This window comes from Penicillium vulpinum, assembly GCF_028829585.1.
Source record: "Penicillium vulpinum strain IBT 29486 chromosome Unknown utg000003l_segment0_segment0, whole genome shotgun sequence".
In the NCBI taxonomy this organism is placed as follows: domain Eukaryota; kingdom Fungi; phylum Ascomycota; class Eurotiomycetes; order Eurotiales; family Aspergillaceae; genus Penicillium; species Penicillium vulpinum.
Window position 1 is genome coordinate 5,245,779 of NW_026643243.1, and position 17,398 is coordinate 5,263,176.

A 17,398-nucleotide genomic window follows, 5' to 3' on the forward strand; every position below is an offset into this window, starting at 1 on the left:
TGTAGGGCCTCCAACGCTACCAAGATGGCCCCCACGGCAGATGCGATGTCCTACGCCACATGGTCAGGCGTGGGGGACGTGGCTCACTGATTGGACCGCCCGTGAACCCGTGGACATTGGCGTCACTGAGTAATCGGTCAGTATCCCGAAGGTCCCCGCGAGCCGGGTCACCTGAATGAGCACACATGACTTCAAACGTAAGCATAAGCCAGGACATGTACGGAGTACCAAGCGTCCCCATAAAATCTGCACATGGAAAATCCGGGATAGGCGCATATGGCATATGCATCTCTCCAGAACTCCGCGTTAAGTGAAAGTTCCCCCACAATACCGCAGCTATCCGGTTTTACCAAAAACGTGGTTCGTCCGACTTGGCGCGGCGACAAAGAAAAAGCCGAGAGAAATGTTCCGCTCCGCCGAACCGAGAATCTAGACAACCGAGGGTAAAACTGACAGTCGAATATGGCAGGCGTAGCCGTGGATTATATGTATTGGGGTATGTATTGGCGTTGTGGGGGATCAGATGAGCGATATGTGGGGGAGAGGTGAAATGCCAATGCACCGAGTGGAAGATAATCGCCGAAATCGTACGTTCTCTCAAGACCTCCGGGGATCCCGCACTATATTGTAAGCTCGCATGACGATGCATGCTGCTTGGGCTGAGAAATCTATCCCCGCATTCGCTTGGCTAGATCAAGAAGGGAGCTACGCCAAGGAACCGTAGGCTCTCGAGATGTAGATATGTATTTTTGTAAGTGTTGTTATGTTGTATGTACATGTATGTGTCGAATTGAGAGCGGAACATGAGCTGAACCTCAGATAATTGGTCCACGGGTACTCCATACTCCGTACATGCGGGCAGCAATTATTGATCTGTGCATAACATAACTAACGAAACCTTAGGCCAAGAATATCTAGGATATGAAATATGACCTCGGGAGTTCAGTCCAAGATTGTATATGTACTCTATGTGAGTATGGTGCCACCTGTGATAAGAGCGGAGCTTGCGCTTGGATCAGATGTTGCAGAATTGGAACATCAAAATGATGAGTTAATTATGCCTGGTTTCTATTAGATTGCTGACTCCCCTATATATCCATGTCTCTCCTAACATCCCATATACTCAAAAACAGGCTAAATAGACATCTAAAATAAAGATAGCCTCTTTAAAGGGGAAGTTTAAGGGCCACTTGTTTTTATTTTCCCGCTAAGAGGATTTCCATGTGTAACGCCCTAATTCGAGCTAACTGAACCCGTCGGTGCTGTTTATATTACTTGGCGCACGCCACAAATCCAAGCTATTGCCCAGCCCTGGAGGTACTTTCGGTGGATGCTTACATGAATATTCTCTCTAGTTTAGGGTTACAGAGCTTAGCAAGAGGGGACCTCGGGAGGATTGCACAGTGGAACCCGATATTCATTACTGCACTGTATATTGACCGTCAAAGCCTTAGTAGGGGTCTTGCAGTAATTATTTCCGAGGTTTACCCCGTTGCAACGCTGGCTTGCCAAGATGTCAGTATGGAAGCAGAAAGGACCTAAAAAAAAAAGATGACAACGGGCTAAATTGCACTTCGTATATATTGGTCTAAACTTGAACAGGCAAATCTCTGACCGGGCCGAATCTGAATATAGCTCCGGACAAATGACTGCAATTGAATTGACGTCCACGTCCACGGGCTCCACCGGGCTCTCATCAGCGTTAGCCCTAAATCCTATCGCAGAGCCACATGTGGAGATGAAGCTTGACAGGGCTTGCAGCTCTAGCTTCATACAAAGTATACGGGCTGACGAGAGAAAAAAAAAAGAAGGTGACTAAATAGAAAAGAAATCAAAACAAATCAAAACAAATGATAAATGGGTCCGAGCCTCGTGTGCCGATCCAGGTTCCCCCCTCCCCGGACTGACGGCCCATTTGAGAGAACACGGCACTATTCCGTAGTTGAAGTGGTTGTGTAACGCTTCTTTTCGCAGGTGAAGTGAATTACATATACATAACATTTCCTGCCGTTTCCCCGAGTTCTGAAACGTGTAAACTTCGAGAAATGTTGTCTGGTTCAGAGATCCGTGGATAGGTGTCTTAGATGCTTTTGTTAGCGTATCCGCGCTTTGTCTGAAAAAAGGGGCAAAATGTGGACATGTCTCAGTGGAGGCGTTGTCAAAGAAAAAGAAAAGATTAATAATACAATATATCTTCGGTGCGATCATCCATTCATGGAAGTGCAGTGTTTGATTTCATTATGAATTCATTGGTGCGTAATCTTGGCCGGACATCAGCCTAAAGCGTCTTACAGTACTTTTTTTTTTAGATTTCTTATAAACAATGAATAGAGTAATACTTTGGATCATTTAATTCGTTACAATGGCAAACAATTGGTATGCCACAATATACAATGTAGAAAAGATAGAACAAATTCCCTTGCACACGGGGTGGACCGAGGTGGGTGACCGAGACTCGCTTAGGTACTCGGTACCGGGATTTACTACTGAGTAGGCTGGCCGTAATAAGTATCTTCTACTTCTACCCCAGTCTACACTAATGCACTAAAGTACCGTACATATGTGCAATGCACGGAGTACGCCGTTCAAATATTCTGTACTCTGTACGAAGTGGACTGATGATCATGCAAATCTTAATGTGCCCTAAACTCCAGATTCCCCAGGTATTATTTCTGTATATTACAACTTGTAGTCCATGGAATTGACCAAGTAGATCCATGGATGATCGAAACAGTCTGGGGTGACTTCTCGAGGTCAAATTATAAGCTTATAATTGGAATGAGTAGTTGTATATGGATATATATACATGGGGAATCAGGTTACCTACATAAGGTCAATATTGACAGAGTTGTTTTAAGCAACCTTGCCTCGGAAGTGTAAGAAAGTCCCTATAATCAAATATTATTCTCATCTCTTTGCCAATCATATCGTTCCCCGGATCCTTTCGGTCTCTCCACTTTCTTTCCCCATGTCTCCTTCCTTTCATCCTTGTCACAGAGACCAGTGAACGGTCCTCGTCACCCCCATTCCTCCGTGCCGTCCCTGCAGCTAGTTTGACATTGTTCTAGACGTAGTTTCTGATTTTTGATCCCTGTGAAACGATTTATTAGAAAAAAATAATAGTCTAAACTACTATAATTTTTTTTCTTGTATAATTACAAGTGTTCCCCCATCTCTCTTTCCCTCTCTTTGCCTCTTCACTCTCCACTTTATATTACATATATATAACTTCTCCATAGTGGGAACGGGTCCTGGCGGCTGCACATCATTGTAATAAAACCTGAAATACCAAAACGTAAGTTTGGTTCCACTCTTTTTTTCCCCAACCCAATTTTTGCAAAGGAAAGTGCTACTTTTTTGTGTTTTTTGTGGCCCTTGGGGCCCCGGGCTCAATTAGAGTATAATACTTGCCTTTCCCTATCTTCCCGGACTTCCTCGACTTCCTTGACTTCTTTGACTTTCTTCATATCCTTCAGCTGTGCTTGAATTGATACCATCCCTATAACTGTGTTATAAGGGCTTTATATATACTTGTTCTGTTTTAACGACGCAAACTCAGATTACGAAATCCTACATTATGTCTGCAACTGAAGGAATCAACCACCCCGAGCTGGAGAAGGACGTAGGTCCTTCCAGCTCTCCCCAGAACGGCGGCGCCCCCATCCAGCCCCAGATGTCTGCCGAAGAGCACCAGGTCGCACGCGCCGCCGCACGCTTCGGCTACGGACCCCTCGCCCACGTCAACAAAGTAGAAGCATCCCTGCCTCCCTTCGGTGGTGAATTCCAGCCCGGTCTGTACAAATCCGTTGAGAGCCGCAAGTTTGCCAATCCTGCTCCGCTGGGCCTGTCCGCTTTCGCCCTCACCACTTTCGTCCTCAGCGCCATCAACATGGGAACCCTGGATATCGCCAGCCCTAACATTGTTGTCGGTCTTGCTTTTGGTTACGGTGGTCTTGTTCAGCTGCTTTCCGGCATGTGGTATGTAACCGTTCACTTCTTGTGTTTCAGTGGTCCCTGGGACGGGGTTTCACAGCCATGTTCTTGCGGCTAATACGCGCTTTTTTTTATTTAATTTAGGGAAATGGCTGTTGGTAACACTTTCGGTGCTACCGCTCTCTCTTCCTATGGTGGTTTCTGGATCGCTTTCGCTATTGTCTTGACTCCCGGTGGTTTCCAGATCGGTGAGGCTCTCGGCGAGTCCAGCGACGATGCTTCCAAATTCTATAACTCCATGGGTCTTTTCCTGATGGTAAGTTCTTGTGTCTTCCCCTCTCTTTTTAAACATCTGCAAGGAATCATCCCCGCTAACCTCGTAATAGGGCTGGTTCATCTTTACCACCATTCTGTTGTTCTGCACCCTGAAGTCCACTGTTGCCTTCTTCCTGCTGTTCTTCACACTGGACTTGACTTTCCTTCTACTCGGTATCTGCTACCTGCAGCGCGGTCCTGACGGCCACCCCAACGCCAACGTCCAGAAGGCCGGTGGTTTCTTCGGTTTCCTGGCTGCTTTCGCGGCCTGGTACAACGCCCTTGCTGGTATTGCCGATACTAGCAACAGCTTCTTCATCATCCCCGTTGCTCACTTCCCCTGGTCCCCCACCGGCCTTGTTCGCCGTGGCAAGACCGAGCGTGAGCTCGCATAAGCGAATTTTTTTTCTCCCTTTTTTTTTCTTATTGGAAAAGAGACCGGGATGCGGAACGTCCGCTTGGTGCTTGTAATTTTTTTCGATACCCAGCGTTGTATGTATGCTGCAGATAGACTGCATTCCTGTTCGTCGCTTTGCGCTCATTGACACGTTTGCTCGTCGTCGATTGGGTTGGAGGGTCGCGACAGGTTCGTCTGTTCGCCTGTGACGGTTGCTGTATGTGTATGGATGGTCAATGAAGCATCCTGCCCAGCGCGGTTGCAAAAAATATTCGCCAGTCTTCACCTTTCGGTTTGCTGGTTGTAATTTTTCGGAGAGCACTCGCGTGATTTCTTGTGCTCTCTGGTCCTTTTTCCTTGCTGTATTTAGTCTCGTTTACCTGCGAGTTTCTGCGACCCAGTAATTAATTCATCCAACATTCCGAGGTTCTTCAGTGTCCTTTTAATCTTCTCTTGATCCATCTTGTAGACTGTTGTTCTCGGGTTTTGGAGGTAGTGTCGAGGCCTTGCCCTTGTTCCGGTTGCAGGACTTCTGTTGTTGGGGTCTGATGCATTGTAAATCCAACCTAGTCATAGACGTTGTGTAGCCATGCGTGCGAGTGAATCAGGTCATTGTTGCGAGCTGAGAAACGCTAGTCGAGTCATATCCAAACTGCATCCAAAGCAATATCTCTGCCCGGATGCAGTGACAGCATCCGTCATCAATCAATCGTCATCATCCGAGCACACCCATGACTACATAGTCAAGCCCTCCGACCAGAGAGGCCTGAAAGCTGACAAGCCATCAATAGCCTGGATATGATTCATAAAGTGAGATGTAGTGAAGGCAAAAGGATTGAAGACGAAGAAGGAATATCTGATATTGGAGGCAAAATTGTATTTCAGTAAGGTGGAAGTATGTATATATCCCGAAATGAGTCTTTTTCCAGCAGGGCCTATTATTATACATACCTAGATCCTTCACTACGTAGCCAAACCCGGGATCCAGCGACCCGATAGTGGAGTGATATCATGCCGGTGTTTTCTCGGTCTGCAGGTTTTAGACCTGCAGATCTGACACAAGCCAAGGAATGGATTCTGGAATATCCCTGATGTTGTATGTTGTATGTCGATGATGTTCACACTCTGACATCTGTGGATACTTCCTTTTTGTAGAAATGTGTATCTCTGATTCAAATCAACAACAAAATTGAAAGAGAGATCAATTGAAACGAAATCAAAAAGAATAAACCAGAGCCATTATTAGCAAGCTAGGAAGTACTAAGGAAGTACTAAGGTACTAAGCCTGCAGCATCTATCACAAACCACGCAACGCCGAGACAACGCCGATCACTGCCCGGCTGAAATTCGGTGCATTCTCGGCAGAGGGATTTCCCGCGTATCAGCTTCGTTGTTTGCAAGGCGTGACGGCGATTATTCGGATATCGGGATGCCGGGCTTATCTTTGTGGACTGATGGGCGCTGATGCCGAGGAGGGATGCTTATGTGGTCGGGTTTGATCGGGTGGTCTGCTTGGCTGTGGTGTCTGGTTGGTCTTTAGGTGGACTTGGAGGGCTTGGCTGTTTGATGTTCATAGTATGTCAAGATAAGTAGCGCATTCATATAGGTCTAGGGGTGAAGAAGTACTCCGTACTTGATTAGGAATTAGATACTATGTACTTTATAGCTATTAGAAAGAAGTAGTTGTCAATTATTGCAAATAGCACTAAGTATTATGTACATTATATTTTCACTGAGAGGTAGCAACACGGCGAGTCCGAAGGGAATATACTAGAAAAAGAAGTGAGTGTATACAACCAATTTTTTAGGAGAATCTATTACGGCAGAGCCAAGTAGCCAAGTTCATACTGCAGGGGGTTCCAGCTGCAAATGACACTCATCCCATATCTGACGCAGCATCGGAAGGTGAATGCGATCGACATAGAAAAAGCCAAGAAGGATAGCACGGGCCTCCTGCCATGAGCTGATGCCCTGCAGTCGTGCAGCATTGGCCAGTTCAGATACGAAAAAGGCCCGCTCCGACGGCAGGGTTATACTGCATGCCGCGCCCATGAAAAGCTGCCAGAGGAGCAGGTCCCGACAGAGAGCGAATAAGCCCGAGGGGATAGTGGCCTGGAGGGCGGTGCGTAGAGCCTGGATTGGCTTGGGAAGTAACTGGCCGATCATTGGATAGAAGTTCCAGATGGCGCTGTTGTGGAACAGCAGTAGGGCGAGACGGGTGCAGCCCTCGATGGAGTTGTCGCCCTTAACCTGGCCTGTTGCTGTGTATCGGTCCATGTGCAGTTGGTATTCTACGTGCAGCACTTCCGTGTTGAAGTAGTCCTCGGTCTCTTCATTGAACTCTTTGTACCCGCTGTTGCCTTTGATCCATTCTGCGTACCAGGATAGTTCGAGGAGATCGTATACGATTTGCGGCATGGCTTCGCCGAAGATGCCGGGGATTTTGAGGAGAGGGAAGAGGCGGGTGGAAAGTAATGCTACGTCGTCGCTGGGTGGGATGAGAGACAACCGTTGTGGGCGGACGTAGCGGACAAAGGGGAATATAGGTTTGGCGTGGGCCATGCAAGCAACTCGGATATCAGTCCTGGTTGCGAGGTTAGCATGCGTTACATCTGATCACAAAGGGTATACCGACCATGAGATCTGGAACCGGACGTCTGAAGGAACATCATCAAAGCTCTTTCGCAGTGCGATCATCTGTCGCAAACCTGCCAGATGGATTTTGAGATAGTCGGGATTTCCCGATGCGATCTAAAATCGCGTATAAGCTTTAGGAATTGCAAGCCCGATGCGCAGAATATACTCACTTCAATCGTTAATAATGTAGAAACCGCAGCAATCAAAACATCACTAGAAGCCTTGACCGGATCTGACAAACCCTCGTTGACCAATCGAATAGTCTCACCGCGGTGGTGGAACGTGTCGATCACTAACTGACTCCGCTTTTGATTTGGATCTCGAATGGGTAGCTGGCCCGCACGCATAGCGTCATTAGAAGTAGCCATACAAATTGTCGCATGCAGAATAGCCGGGTCGCGCTGGATCAAGGACGCCCAATGCGCCTGCAGTTTGGGTTTATATCGCGTCTGCAATGGATGCGCTTCTTGTGTCAGATCCCAGAGGACTACACCTGCGTCAGTATACAGGCTCTACCACATCACGATCGCGTTCTATAACAAAGGTACTCACAGACGCGCAGGTGTCGCATCATTCTATCTGTAAGCTGCGTATGCCCAGTATGGAAAGGATCGTTAGCTCCTTGTCCCATGTAAGACCACGCAGACAGTCCAGCGGGGTAGGCCATCGTCCCACCGAAGCCACAGTCATCCCATGATGCAGCTTGCGTAGCAGGGTATCCCACAGTTGTTGATGTAACAAGTTCCTCGACCTGTTCTAGCTCTTGTTCCTCTGAGATCTGACTACCGGATACGCTGGTGGACGAGCTGATGCACGGATGGAGATGTTCAGCGGGTACGAGAGCGCCGTTCGTCGTCGGGGGTTGATAAAGCGCGTGGTTCCATTTGCTTCTATTGTACTGTTCCGTGGTTTCCATTCGCTTTTTGCGATTATGCTCGGACATAACATGGGAGCGGATCCGCTTCAGGGTCTCATCGGTTGTGCCTGCCGCCGCCGTTTGCTGATCACTGTTGACCCAGAATAACGTCGATTTCCCCGCAGATGCATTATTGCTTTTACGGGGCTTGCGTATCCTGGTTGGTTTGCGACTGGTTTCAGGGGGAGGAGGCGGTGGAGCTTGGGCCGGAGGTGCCGGGGTTGTCTGCGAGGTCACGGTCTGTACAGGGTGTATGTTGGGATCGAAGTGGATGGAAGCATAGGGGTCCGAGTGGATCGGATCGGCCGCCCAAGCCGCAGCCGATGGCCGAGACAGCACGGGCAAGGTCTGCTCGTAACCCAGTATGTGGTCCTTGGCGTTCATCGCAGAGCTTATCTGGACGTTCGAGGCATTTAGGAGGAGGGAGGTTTAAAAGAGGACAAACTTCCTTTCCGGACCGGCGGGGTAGAAATCACAGGAAATTTGGATTCTTCACATTTCAGAATCATTGGGCCCCGCTAAGAGCTCTAGCGGAATTTGAGTTGATTGTAAGATTAGTTGATTTAGCTGATTTAGTTGATTTAGGGGGTTTTGGGTGATTTAGGAGATTGAGGTAAAGATTCTCTTCTTTCATCTTTTTTTAAGTCAGAATTACAAACCCCTGGGCATGTTCAAGACTACAATGGTCAAAGTAGCAACTTCCAACATCCACTTGACCTTGAAGATATGGGCGTTATTCACCGAACTTGTTCTTTTCTGAGGTCATGTGGCGTTGAAAAAGGAATGATGAACACATGTGTATAGGTTTTGATATCGTGATCTACTTAGATCCTCAACAAAAACCTTTCCAAGGTTGATATTCATGAAACATTCCAAATCAACGTAGGTAACTCCTGTATACTTCTCAATATGCTATATGATCTGCATTTTGCCCCTCTGTGAGGTCATTTCTGACGGATTATCTCCAACGGCCAACCCTACCTAGATGTTCCGCCCCATGTCAGCACTAGCCTTGGACCTGTTAGAAGGCATCATATAGTCTGTGCGACTGAGGTCTGGAAAACTACATGGATGATTACATGCTGACTGCATGTTGCTGACTGTTTATTGGACAAATTGCCTTTAATATTAAATTCGAAAGAGCTCAAGGTAATTACGTACATGATCTGACATCTACAACATACAACATACAACGTAGATAATATCAGAGATAGTTGTACACAGAAAACATCCGTGATCTACTCGATATGGCGGCGAAATTTTGGAGAACGGTGTGGGGGAACGATATAGAACGAATGAGATATTCAAGGCAAGATAATCTAACGGACGCCGGTTTCATTTCCGAGGCCATGCAAAAAGTGTTCCAAGGTTAGGCCCGTAAGTTTAGGTCATGCCAGGGCGCGGGAAGACCGGCACCGTGTCCAGCTGTTCTAATCCGCCCATTGTACCACTCTGCCCATTTTGCCAACCTTGTCCGGTCTGCTGATTGATAAACTGGCTCTGTCGGAAAGGGTTGGTGCTGCCGGTTGGATTAGGCCGCAAGGGGGCAGCCACTGGGGGTTGCAGAGATTGCTGCGGAGCAGGAGAGGCCCGCGCGAAAGGGTTGGTTCCCGTCCGTTGAGGCTGGATCGGCTGCGCTTGTGGTGGCTGAGCCAGCTGCACCTGCGGGGATTGTGCAGGCTGAAATTGCTCGTTTGAGGGATTATATTGTGGGTTTGCTGTGGATAGTCGTCTCGCGAATGGGTTCGTGTTCTGTCGCGATAGAGGAGCAGCGGGTGGCTGAGCGCCCGTGTGAGAGTTGTGCATCATTGACTGGCGGAACGGATTGGTGTGCTGAGGCTGCAAGGGCTGAAGTGATTGCTGTTGTTGCGGTTGTTGCTGAGGGAAGGAGGCCATGCCATCCTGCGGAATAGGAGCCAATTGCGACTGGAAGCTATACTGCTGGGGCTGGGGGGAGTACCCACCGAATCCAGCCCCAGTTGGCATGGCTTGGAGCGGCTGTGCCGGCGGAGGTTGTTGTTGCTGCAGTTGCTGCTGCTGTAGTTGCTGCTGTAGCTGCGGCTGCCCAAATGGATTGTTTGGACCCTGTGCTTGATAAGGCGCTCCATATTGGGCCGGCTGGCCATATGCAGTTGCCAAGGGCTGCTGCTGGATCGCCTGGGGTTGCTGCTGGAAGCCAGTCTGCTGGGGATAGAATTGTTGCTGCGGCTGCGGCTGTTGTTGGAACCCTGTTTGCTGGTACTGCATTGAGTTCTGCTGTGCCATTGGCTGCTGATTCTGCTCAATGGAATCGAAAAAGTCGATCAGATCCACAGGCGGTGCCTTTGGTTGTCCGGCCTGCTTGGGTGGATTTGATGCCGGCGGGTTCGACATCGGTGGGTTTGGAGTTGGTTTTGATACACCTGCGGTCGCACTGGCTTCCATGCTTGGTGGGGCGCGTACACCTTTCTTAGCCAAATACTCTCGTCGGCGAAGATCGAAATCAGGATCGTTAAGATCATCCTCGAGAAGGCGCGCCAGGTCTGTGGAGGCATGCTTGAGCTTCGGGATTTCCAGGCGGGTAGCAGATTGGAAATGTCTTGCCACTCCCAAGTACTGGACCACCTCTTCTGTTTGTTTTGTGAACGTCTTGTAGATTGCTAGGGCACGTATACTATCCGGCCGCGACATCTCAAAGTAGTGTTCTATTGGTACAAGGTTAGAACAATGTCGATCTGTGGAGGGGCTGCTGACTTACCTAAAACATTGATCGTGCCCTCATTCATGACTGAATATAGAGTCAATAGATCAAGCGTGAGGAGGCGGAACGCGGTCAGACTGATCTCGTTCTCCGGCTCATCCGTCAATAGCTATACACTGTCAGTCATCAAGAAGAAGAGCTGGATACAGAATTCACCCACATCACATCGCAGCAACGCACGAATTTGCTTCTGTACAATTTCCGTCTCCCTCAGCAAACCTTTCTCCACACCTATTCTCTTCAGGCGTCCTGGTCCGCTTCGTACGTGATCCGTCTTGCAGGCCTCGAACGCCTTGGCACGCGTGATAAGGTATTCGGCATACCGTCGGATATTATGTCCTTGCGATTGGGCTGCAAAAACAGTTAGTAAACTGCGCTCGTATACCGATGAGAGAACTGCTGTTCTAACCTTCAGAGAAATTGCTGGGCGCGATTTTCTTCGGGTTATCGGACAAGTATCCCAGCGCCGCATCCAGTTGACCCTCTCGGATCATGAGATGGAGGACAATAAGCGCCTTGAAAACAATGGTCCATGCCGAGTCTCGAAGCCGTATTTGAAGGGTTCGGAATACCTCTGCGACTCCTGCTTCGCCAGTATGAGTTGCCACAAGAATATTCTCTATGTATTTGGATTTAGGGGCCGCAAGCTGTTGGAAGCCAGAAAATTAATAATTGTCGCATGTAGAAAATATTGAGATTTAGCATTCAGACTGACCTTGAGCTTCGTGGCCCCTTTTACTGACTTCTCGAATCCCCCGGCCATGTTGTTCCTTAAGGTCGCGAATCGGTGCCCAACTTCTCGATAGCTCAGGTAAATGAAAGTCTGTCAAAAGACAGTGGGGAAAGACTGGAGAGCCTGCTCCGAGAATCAATGCCCTTGTGGTGTCCGAGAAAATATTAAATCATTCGTATCGCTCATGACGTGGCTCATTGAGCCATGCTGTGCGCCTGGGGAAAGTGGGCAGTTTTCTAGGGGATAGGGTTTAATGTCCGATCGGAACGGCCGGGTTAGGGATTGGCGATAAATGAAAATCACAGAGTGAATATGGGCTGAGAAGCAAATGGATAAGGATAGCAACGCAAGGAGAGGCAATAGTCCCAAGGGTGAGAGCAGAGGGAGTTCCTCTGGGGCGGAGTGCATGTTCCTAAAGGCAACCTAATCGGGACTAGCGCCCACGGGTATGTTGGCAGTTCCGCGTGTGCACGGAACGGAGTATATGGAGTATATGAGTGCTATATTGTATCGAATAAGGATATCAGATCATATATTTAAGATATGTGATATCTTAAATATAACTAGATGTCTGTATATTGAAATAACAGTTATTGGCAACAGTATCTAAATCTTGTAACCTGGTTACTATACATTTAGTAAAGAGGGAACCTACATTGAAGAATTGAGGAAAACGTAACAAAGCAATATTTCCTTGTTGTCTTTTCGAGAATTTTGATTGGATGGAAAGATGAAAGGGCATCTAACTAGGTAAGATAGCCTAATTACTTAAGTAAAAGGATTTTCCAAGGTTGAGGTGTAGATCTAGGAATCCATACATACTCAAGCTATATATATACCTCTACTTGGTGATTATGCTAGAACCAAGCCAGTCATAAATCATATCAAGTATCTATATACAATTCTGATTCTCAGAGACATATGATAGAGACTAATAATTTACCTAAGTAGGTATATGTTCAGCTGAAAAGGCAATTTTGTACAAATCTGCCTCATCTGTCCAAGACGGGCAAAATGCGTACTTAGAATAGTGAGATCTTCGGCTTCTATCTTACCTCACTATGAGGGGAGATTAAAACAAGACATATGGAATAAGACCAGATCTCCTTTCTGGGTCAAAGATGGTAAATCAGCTTCGTTCTTTTCTAGATTATTGGAATATACTTCTTTTTTCCGAACATCATGTTGTAACCTGTTGACGGACCAGGATTTACATACTTCGGAACCCATACAAATAATTTAGATTTAGGATAGCCACTTTGATCGGCAGCATATTGCCTCTAGAGTAAAATGACGGAATGGTTACAAGCATTGGGAGAAGGTGTAGTCGCATACATGGGACCGAGGATATCTATTCCCAAAATGTTCGATGGATGAGCTGGAGATCTCTCTTTTTGCTTTTTCAGATCTGAGCCCCAAGATCAACTGAACTCCTTTCTCGTTTGCTTCAAACTTCGCTTGCATTTCTTCTTCTTACCCTTGCGACTTTGATTATTCTTCAACTAGCCCTCACCTTCTCCGTCCTTGGTTACCCCGAACAGGCTTTCATCTCTCCATATTGTACCACTTACAGCCTTTCAACTCCTCTAAGACCCCATTACCTGCTTTTCTATCTCATCAGAAATGGAGGGCCAAAAACCTTCCAAAAGACCAAAGCTTCGGTGGGACATCCCAATGCGCCAAGCACTTTGTTGTCTTTACCGGTTCTTCCAATGCAGCAAGAAAGAGAAAGAGGAAATCTTCTTCTCTATGTTCCGGGAATATCTGAGAAAACGTGGGATTAATACATTTGTTCCGGGCAGAACGCTCCACACACAGTGGAGCTGGATGAAATACACCGGCGATCTTGTCTGGTCGCATGTTCACCGGGATACCGAGTTCACCATGGAGGGAGAATGGAAGAGTATCACTCAACGCATCAAGTCTACCGCAGTTACCCTGCATCTCCCTCTTCTTGAGAAGACAGCAGACGACATTGACACGAGTCAATGGGGAACGCGAGCAACAATGGTGGGACTGAGAACGGAATCCCCGCCGCAGACACCTCACATACCTCACATCAGATCATTAACACTGCGCCAACGAAGCGAAGAGGAAAGGAGTCATTATTTTGCTGAAAGTGGTGACCAAAGAAGTGAAAGTATCACGATGAGTGCCGGTAACACCCAAGAACAGATTGACCACCTGGAGGAGATCGACCCCAACGGAAACGACAAGTCCGTGGTTACAAGCCATGGGAAGATGTGCCTTTGGTGCAACCATGATGTTATCATTGACGAGACAGAGTGTTGCGATGACCAGTGCCAGCAGAATGATCCCGAGCAAAACAAAATCCCCGACCAAACCCAACAACCCCAGCATCGGCGGCAAGAGCACCAAGATTGGAGCCACCAGGACCAACACCCAGAAGAGCAAAATCAATATTCGAAACAGCAAGATCAATATTTAGAACACCAAGTTTGCGGCCAGCAGAATCATGATCAAGGCCAAGACCACCCCAACAGACAAGGCTACCATTGGGACCATGACCTGGCGATGCAGGGGGTTCCGGCTGATAAACTCCCACCGTTGTTGTTTCGGTGGTCAAATCATGACTCCCAAGGAGTCAATACAAGGACACTTTTTCTGGCCGGACTTTTCTGTAATGCTGAATGGTTTCATCCAGAAGACGTCTCCGAGAGCCAGTTCGAAAGCTTCTTTCAAAGCCATGTGACCAAAGAGAAGACCAAGACCCCGTTTATTTCCACCTGTCAGTCACCTTTGTCACCTTTTCACCGTGCCGTTGCTGGCCAAAATGGCGCTATGATAACCATAATCGATACGTCAAAGCTGAACACCAAAGTATTCTATGCTTATCCGCTTGCAATTCGGACAAGAACTTTGATACTGCGCGGCTGGAAGGGATTTGGGGAGTATCTCATTTGGGGCCATATTCCAACTGAAGCAATTGCGTTCACTGTGGATATTGCCAGTCTCCAACAAATTGTACGGTCCCACCGCGATGTGAATCGCTTAGTTCAAATTCCACTTATCAGCAGCTCTCTGCGCTGCGATACGAAGCTGCGTGACATGCTGGCATTGAAAAGAAAGTCGCCTTTCCGATCTGGTCGAACGCTTGGAAAATTGTTGACTCTTCTCCAAGTCCCAGCGATCTACTGGGAGAACCTGGCAACTGAGTTCGCGAAGGGATGGGGTTGGAGGCACAAGAAAGAGATCTCTCTGTTCCACAGGGGAATTCAAAGTGCACCACCTTATCAGTCGGAAGAATTGACAGATTCAGAAAGTGAGGCTCCATGGCCCACACCCCAAAAGACGCCTGGATCGACCCCCCAAAAGATGTATTTCTCTTCTGACAGGATTTCTGACTGGATGTCCGATGTAGACTACGAGCCACCCGAGACCGACGAAGAATCGGGAGAGATCTCCGAGTCGGAAGATATGGCAGAGTCTGGATCGATGTCTATATGCGACCAGACGGAGACAGAGGACGACGGAAAATTCTCGACCCATGAGACGTTGTCTAGTGGCATTTCCCCCGATGACTATGGTGCTGAACACCCCTTAGAGCAGGTACATTCGCAAGAGGTGATTGATCTCATCTCTGAGAACGATGAAACTAGTTCTCAGCGAGCATTGCAGCGGGACTGGCCTTCAGACGATGATACATATATGTATCATGAAACCCCCACCAAGATCCGAGGAAACCTGCCACAATCAGATAACAAGGTCACCAACCATCTTCTTCTCAATGGTCACACGGACATGGATTTCTTTGGGAAAGTCCGAAATTAGTCTTAGCACAGGAACAGACAGAATGACATGCGAATATCACGACAAGCAGGATCCATGTTTGACGTCTAAAAAAATACTGAACAATCTTTGTCTGGCGCAGCCATGTGATGATGAGAATGCCTTAGTGAGTATATCAATATGCATTTGTGATATTAGTTGAATGAAAATTTCCTAGCACCCTTGAAATGCTTTATACCCAAACGTATGTAATGGGCTTATAAAAAATATCTATAACCTCTAGTTATGAAGTATATGGATCCTCAAATAGAGCAAATGAAGTGGGTAGGTCTATGGTATGCAACCAGACAAGTAGAATAGCCAATAAATGCCCAAAATGAAATCAAGACCACACCTACAGATACCCAAGCGACAAACCTTCTTCTGGTGTTGTAATTTGCAATTACCATAGAGAGCATATTATGAGGTATTACTGTATCCATGTTAGACTTAAGAGGAGCAAGGAGATAACTCGATATGCGCATTGAGACTCTGTCCAGATTGCCATTCATGGTCAATCTTGCCTTGTACCAGAGTTGTTGTACAGTTTCCACATCGCAGGAGGGCCGAACAAATCATTTTGATTTTTGCGTGGATACACATTCATCAGCGAGGTATCTGGGACATGGAAACTCATAAACTATCCCGACCCCCATCTAAGAACTTCTTGTATATCCAGTCCATACCGCTTCCTTCGCCTTCAAAACACCCGGTTGATTAACCTAGAACTTGGAGAAAGACTTGACAGCGCGGGAAGTCTTGGCGTGAACCTTCAACACGTTGAAGCGAACCTATAAAAATTCAAGTCAGTTATCAAGTTCGTGAAAACGTGGGTTGCCAAATTCAATGTGCTGTAATAGTGCAATATTGCGCGATTTTGCAGACAGCCGACAGTTGCGAAAATTGACAAGGGTCACAGATGAACGTACAGTCTTGCTGAGAGGACGGCACTGGCCGACGGTAACCATGTCACCCTCCTCAACACGGAAAGCGGGGGAGACGTGGGCAGACAGGTTCTTGTGGCGACGCTCGTAACGGTTGTACTTGGGAACATAGTGCAGGTATTCGCGGCGGATGACGAGGGTACGGTGCATCTTGGTGGAGACTGTAGATAATTCGTTAGTAAATCTCTTTGTCTTGTAAAAAGACAGTTCCAATTCAACTTACCGACTTTGCCGACGAGGACACGGCCGCGGATGGAGACCTGGGAGGTGAAGGGGCACTTCTTGTCTGTAAAAGTTCAAGAATGAGCAATCTGACACATGAAGAATTTGGTGATTGCGGGTAATTTTTTTTTTGGCATGAGTGGTCTTTTCGAGATTCGAGAGTTCGAGTATTGAATGCGAATATTTGCGAGAGAGGGAAACGACAGAGATTCCAGGCCCCTCAATTGCTCCATGCGATCCTCCATTCGCCCTTTGTATCGTGAAAAGACCACCCACCCATATATCCCGCCACCATATTTCGAATAATAACTCAACGGAGGTCGTGCATACCGATGTAGGTTCCCTCAATGGCGGTCTTGGGGGTACGGAAACCGAGACCGACGTCCTTGTACCAGCGGCGGCCCTGGGCAGTCTTCTTGGAGGAAGCCTTAGCCTTGGTGTTAAGGAAGATGTGAGGCTGCTTCTGGAAAGCGCGCTCCGACTGGACGGTCAACTCGGTGGCCATTTTTGCGGTGTTGTTCGACGAGGAAGCGGTGTCGAAGAAAGGTCGGGTTGGCGGCTGTCGAAGATGAGGAAGATTCGTTGTCCGTCGGAATCTTTGGTAATTCGTAGTGTGCGGCACTAGTCCCGATTCGGACTAGGCTAATTGGGGTTAGGGCTCTGCGCTTTTGTTTACATCACGTGATTGCGGAGGCAACGCGCTTTGGGCAGGTGCGATAGGAGCAGATTACAGGCTCAGTCCTGTTTGATCTAGAGAGCCCAATGTTCGAGC

General features: G+C 47.6%; 5 protein-coding genes across 5 annotated transcripts; 2 read left to right on the forward strand and 3 right to left on the reverse strand.

Annotated features, from left to right (window-relative positions):
* Nucleotides 1-3,577: 3,577 nt before the first annotated feature.
* Nucleotides 3,578-4,643, forward strand: N7479_007032 (acetate uptake transporter family protein; the record flags this gene model as incomplete). Its single annotated transcript, XM_057254726.1, has 3 exons — nt 3,578-3,978; nt 4,078-4,249; nt 4,320-4,643. The coding sequence occupies 3 exons, from the start codon at nt 3,578-3,580 to the stop codon at nt 4,641-4,643; spliced, it is 897 nt and encodes a 298-aa protein (XP_057108588.1).
* A 1,844-nt stretch (nt 4,644-6,487) lies between these two features.
* N7479_007033 (uncharacterized protein) lies at nt 6,488-8,582 on the reverse strand (the record flags this gene model as incomplete). Its single annotated transcript, XM_057254727.1, has 4 exons — nt 6,488-7,229; nt 7,281-7,396; nt 7,453-7,769; nt 7,835-8,582. 4 exons carry the CDS (start codon nt 8,580-8,582, stop codon nt 6,488-6,490), a joined length of 1,923 nt encoding a protein of 640 aa, XP_057108589.1.
* Nucleotides 8,583-9,581: 999 nt separating this feature from the next.
* N7479_007034 (ENTH domain protein) lies at nt 9,582-11,701 on the reverse strand (the record flags this gene model as incomplete). Its single annotated transcript, XM_057254728.1, has 5 exons — nt 9,582-10,882; nt 10,936-11,047; nt 11,099-11,289; nt 11,348-11,585; nt 11,654-11,701. 5 exons carry the CDS (start codon nt 11,699-11,701, stop codon nt 9,582-9,584), a joined length of 1,890 nt encoding a protein of 629 aa, XP_057108590.1.
* A 1,593-nt stretch (nt 11,702-13,294) lies between these two features.
* On the forward strand, nt 13,295-15,463 carry N7479_007035 (uncharacterized protein; the record flags this gene model as incomplete). Its single annotated transcript, XM_057254729.1, has 1 exon — nt 13,295-15,463. The coding sequence occupies one exon, from the start codon at nt 13,295-13,297 to the stop codon at nt 15,461-15,463; it is 2,169 nt and encodes a 722-aa protein (XP_057108591.1).
* Nucleotides 15,464-15,946: 483 nt separating this feature from the next.
* N7479_007036 (40S ribosomal uS17 domain-containing protein) lies at nt 15,947-17,263 on the reverse strand (the record flags this gene model as incomplete). Its single annotated transcript, XM_057254730.1, has 4 exons — nt 15,947-16,251; nt 16,390-16,565; nt 16,628-16,690; nt 16,957-17,263. Coding segments are annotated over 4 exons (615 nt in total), but the record flags the coding sequence as incomplete, so codon positions are not given.
* Between the last annotated feature and the right edge of the window lie 135 nt (nt 17,264-17,398).